This window comes from Triticum urartu, chromosome 6, assembly GCF_003073215.2.
Source record: "Triticum urartu cultivar G1812 chromosome 6, Tu2.1, whole genome shotgun sequence".
In the NCBI taxonomy this organism is placed as follows: Eukaryota; Viridiplantae; Streptophyta; class Magnoliopsida; order Poales; family Poaceae; genus Triticum; species Triticum urartu.
In genome coordinates, this window is record NC_053027.1 from 520,113,658 (window position 1) to 520,118,225 (window position 4,568).

General features: G+C 46.1%; 1 protein-coding gene across 1 annotated transcript; it reads left to right on the top strand.

The window, feature by feature from the left end:
- Positions 1-1,130: 1,130 nt before the first annotated feature.
- On the top strand, positions 1,131-3,557 carry LOC125516899 (serine/threonine-protein phosphatase 7 long form homolog). The gene is made up of 7 exons (XM_048682170.1): positions 1,131-1,312; positions 1,824-1,893; positions 1,974-2,603; positions 2,692-2,952; positions 3,034-3,254; positions 3,331-3,505; positions 3,549-3,557. The coding sequence occupies exons 2-7, from the start codon at positions 1,825-1,827 to the stop codon at positions 3,555-3,557; spliced, it is 1,365 nt and encodes a 454-aa protein (XP_048538127.1). The 5' UTR covers positions 1,131-1,312; position 1,824.
- Positions 3,558-4,568: the final 1,011 nt, after the last annotated feature.

Consider the following 4,568-nt stretch of genomic DNA (forward strand, 5'->3'; position numbering starts at 1 on the left):
ACTGTCAATGAGCTAAGTGCATATAAGAATTAAGAAGACTATGTATAAAATGCTATTGGCCTTGATTACCGTGTAATGAGAGCAAATACTTTAAAGTTTGGGAAGATAAAAATACACTTTTTTGTGAACAACTTTTAAACCCAAACGTACATTCTTCACCGGACAGAGGGAGTATGCCCTCTTTGGCCGCTCAAATCTCTTCAACACATCTGTGACTTTTCAGCTGATTCATGAATTAGAATATAAACTAGCGGCAATTTTAACTTCAATTTTTTTAGAAAGAAATCTGAACCAAACGATATTTCTACTACTTAAAAAGAACGCAAGGTTCTCATTTCACCTTTATTTTCACCACCCCTTCGTTCATACTTTCATGTATATGATAATCAATCATTTTAATTTTCTTATCTTCTAAACCAATTTCACTTTAGTTTACATACTGAACTTCTAATCAAAATATAAGGTAATTCATGGTCAGAACTTGCTAAACATTTTTTTTATACAATCACGTTATGCATTCTTCTAGTAGAGTATATATTTGAGCAGTCTTATCATCTTATCCCTGCACCAACCAGCCAAACTTTCTCGGCATCTCCTCTTTTGGGAAATCAATCATCGCTTCTGTTCCACTATCATCGATCCATCCTCCGGGAAATCTGGAAGAGAGAGAGAGAGAGCCGAGGAGAGAAGAGCCATGCGCCGTTTTTGATGGCGTATCTGCGGCCCATGCGCCGTTCGCGTGCAGCAGTAGGGCCGTTCCATACGAGAGAAGGGACACTACGGAGCAATGGCTCTACTACGTACCTACTGTAGCCTAGCAGCATGTGGTCGCCCACTGCAGCCCTCACACGAACACACCGAGTGGCCATGTGAGGCAAAAATCATATATTTGACCTCAGGGCGAAATCAAATCATAAAATGATCTGCTCTCGAAAAAATTTCACTCTGCCGACCCTTTCGTATGGCGCCTGACAGCTAGGCACCACACACCACTGTGCAGCGCCTCTGCCTTAGGCGTCGCACCTCCTACCAGCGTGGCAGCCCTGGTTGGGTTGCGGCCCCACAGACAGCAGTGCAGCGCCCAAGGGATAGGCGCCACACTGTGTAATGTGCAGCGCCTATGTCTTGGGCGCTGCACATTGACTTAAGCCGCATCGGGCCAGCCCCTCCCAGCAGTTCTTCCCCCTCTGAGCAGTTGCTCTGTTTACAGAGAGCGGCGGCAGCGGCGCTCCCTTCGGATCCCCCCCCCCCTACACCCCTCTCAGATCTGAAGTTTTGAGGCCCGGATTCGATCTCCAATCCCTCCTACTAGGTAAACTCCTCTGTTCCCTTTCTTTTTCTCCGTAAATGCGTTGCAATTTTAGGGATTTGCCCAAGATTAGGTGGAACCTTTGATTTGCTTGGTTTGGATCTTTGTTTGCCCAAGATTAGGTGGAACCTTTGACCCCCCCCCCCCCCCCACCTATATGATTCTTGTTAGTGAAACCTAGATTGTAATTTTTTTAGATATATATGAGATGCCTAGTTTTGTAGATAATTATGAGATGTTGAGTGTTGTAGCTATATGTGAGATGTTGAATTTTTTTAGATATATATTAAATGTTGAGTTTATTTGAAATATGAGATGTTGATTTACTTGAACACATATGACATACTAGATATATATGAGAATTTACAATCATTTATTTATTGTGTGAGAAGGAGATGTTGAGATTCTTGTAGATGAATACATATGAGATGTTTAGATGAACACATATGAAATGTTGAGTGTTTACCGATATCTGAGATGAACTCATATATGTTTATTGTTTGAACTTTGTAAGGATGGTTTGGCTTCTCGACGATGTCTACGACACGAAACACCGGGCCTACATGATGCGCGAGAAGGAGATGGTAATAACGAGTAATCTAAATATTTTGCCTTAAGTTGAAATTTACATGCCCTAAGATTTGTCATTACTTGTTTTTTGCAGAAGCTTGAACCTTTGAAGATTCGGTATCACGGGGTCTCTGGTCCTGCCATGCCTTACGATGAGCGGTACACACCGTACATCAAGCAGGCAGGACTACTCCCGTGGATTCAGTTGGTCAGCCGGTCCACGCCGAATCTGAACGCTCCACTGGTGTCCGCTCTTGCTGATCGGTGGAGGCCGGAGACGCATAGTTTCCATCTTCGGACTGGGGAGATGACCGTGACGCTCGAGGATGTCTCGTTGATCACCGGTCTTGCTATCGACGGGATGCCTCTCTGTATGAGCACCGATTCTGATGGGTGGCGCGAGCAGATGATTGCTCTTATCGGTATGGCTCCTACCGAGGCTGAGGCTGATGTAGAGGAGGGAGAAGAGAAGAAGAAGAAGGAAAGGAAAGCATCCGGAGCTGCTTTCACGTGGATTCAAACTCACTTTGCGACGTGCCCTCCGGATGCCACTGATGACGTGATCCAGACACATGCTCGTGTCTACATGTGGTATGTTGTGTCGAGGACTTTGTTTCCTGACTCCACTGGCAAGAACGCTCCATGGATGTGGCTGAAGGCGTTGACCGTCTTCGATAGCAAATGGAGCTGGGGTTCAGCGACTCTTGCCTACTTGTACCGACAGGTAGTTGGTCTGTTTTGTGATCAACTCATTTCTTCATTAGCAATGCAAGCTTGCTGTCAAGTTAACATTGTTTTTCTTTCATATGCAGCTGGACGATGCGTGTTGCAGGATCACAGATAGTGCAGGCATTGGTGGTAATATGCTTCTACTTTCTGTATGGAGCTGGGAGCGTCTGCCTGTTGGACGCCCGAAGAGCGTCAGGTTTAATCCTTGGTATGAAGATGAAGATGACGAATTACGGTGCCCCACTTGGGCTTACAAGTGGGATGTGGTTTCCGAGATGACGAACGATGTCAATCTCATGTACCAGAAGTACGTTGCCGAGTTGGACACGATTACGCCTGAGCAGGTAACGAGGTCATTACTTCAGTCATTTCTCACGTTTGCCTAAAAAAATTCACCAATTTTGCATTGTTGCCCTATTTCATAGGTGGAATGGCAGCCATATGGCGCCGATGACAGACTTGGGTACACCCCGGAGTCTACCATCAACTCGATGTGCTTGCGGGATAGGGATCTCTGGCGTATGCGGTGCCCACTGATATGCAACTGGGCTGTTGAGTTTCATTTGCCACATCGCGTGTCTCGTCAGTTTGGTCTGTTCCAGCCTCACCCGCCGGAATGGGTGGATACGGACAAAGCACTTCATAGGTAAGACAGCATGAACCGTATTGACTAAGCATCATCACTCCTTGATTTTGCTAATGTTTGGTTTTGTACCATGCAGGTTGGACAGGAGAAGGCAGCGGAAGATAAAGGACTGGGACAAGCATCATGCTTCGTATGTTACCCGCTTCCAGCTTTGTGTGGAGGAAGCTCGTAGCAGTGCACGCGCCAAGCTTCATGAGCATTGTCCACTTGCTTTTGATAACTACATACGATGGCTTCTTGAAAATACTCGAGTTGAGATATGCCCGCCGGCATATAATGAGGATATTCTTGAAGAACCTGTAAACTTTGAGGATCTATCAAAGGAGAAGTACAACAGAGATGTCAGGGTAGGGCACGGAGTCCCTGCTGTTCCGGTGATTAACTATGTGGTAAAGTGTTTCTTCTTTACTTTCCCGTTGGCCGTATTACACATGTTTGAATGGCTAACGTGTTCATTCTTTCTCATCCGCAGCGCACCGAGATCAAGAAAGCAGCTGATGAGAGCCAGTCTATTCTGGAGGAAACACCGGTTGGAAAAGGCAATGATGATGGTCCACTACGAGCATTTCTCAAGGTACAAATCGCATTCACTATGAGAGGTAGTCTATGTTGCGGAGTTTCATATCTTCCACACTTGTTCATGTTACAGCGTCAGGCCAGGAAGTTAAGGCGGTTATCAAATCTTCTCGGTTGCCGTGATCCCGAAATTGATGAACCATCTGCCTCTAGGTCTGGTACACCATCAGACCCCTCATCTCACCATCAGAGGGACGATGTGAGTTCCTCATATGCTTATCAGGATGATGAGGGTGCGGTCACCCAAGAGGTATGACTAATCCTTTAGATGTGATTCTCACTTGATTACGACGTCGGTCTTCACCATATTGTTTGATTGTGTGATAGGGCGATGAGCTTGATGATGACATGACTTTGGCGGACGCTCAACTTCGGTCCCCATATGTGTTCAAGCCTAGGCAGCCCAGACGCCGGTACACGCCCAACGACTTTGACAACAGAGGCAACCCAAAGGTGGTCGTAGGGACCTCGCGGATGGCTAGCTTGGATCATGAGGTGGAGGCAGAGGCGGAGGAGGAAGTGCAGGAAGAGGAGGCTCGTCCATCCAGGAAGAAGAAGATTGCCTGCAGGCGTGGCACCAGGAACACGCGCGGAAGGCATTAGTGTTTGTTACTATGGAAGTGCTCTCTTGTAGCCGTTTCGTTAGATTGATGAACTTGTTTGGTTATGTTATATGTTGGTGAACTCTTACTATTGTGGTATTTGTGTTGTCCTAAAAGATGTGATGTTCAAATTATT

What these genes read in the sequence shown, in the direction of transcription:
- LOC125516899 (XM_048682170.1), top strand. Translation starts at nt 1,825, where the DNA reads ATGGTTTGGCTTCTCGACGATGTCTACGACACGAAACACCGGGCCTAC. An exon ending in TGATGCGCGAGAAGGAGATG is followed by an intron (nt 1,894 to 1,973) that starts GTAATAACGAGT and finishes TGTTTTTTGCAG; the next exon opens with AAGCTTGAACCTTTGAAGAT. An exon ending in ACACGATTACGCCTGAGCAG is followed by an intron (nt 2,953 to 3,033) that starts GTAACGAGGTCA and finishes CCTATTTCATAG; the next exon opens with GTGGAATGGCAGCCATATGG.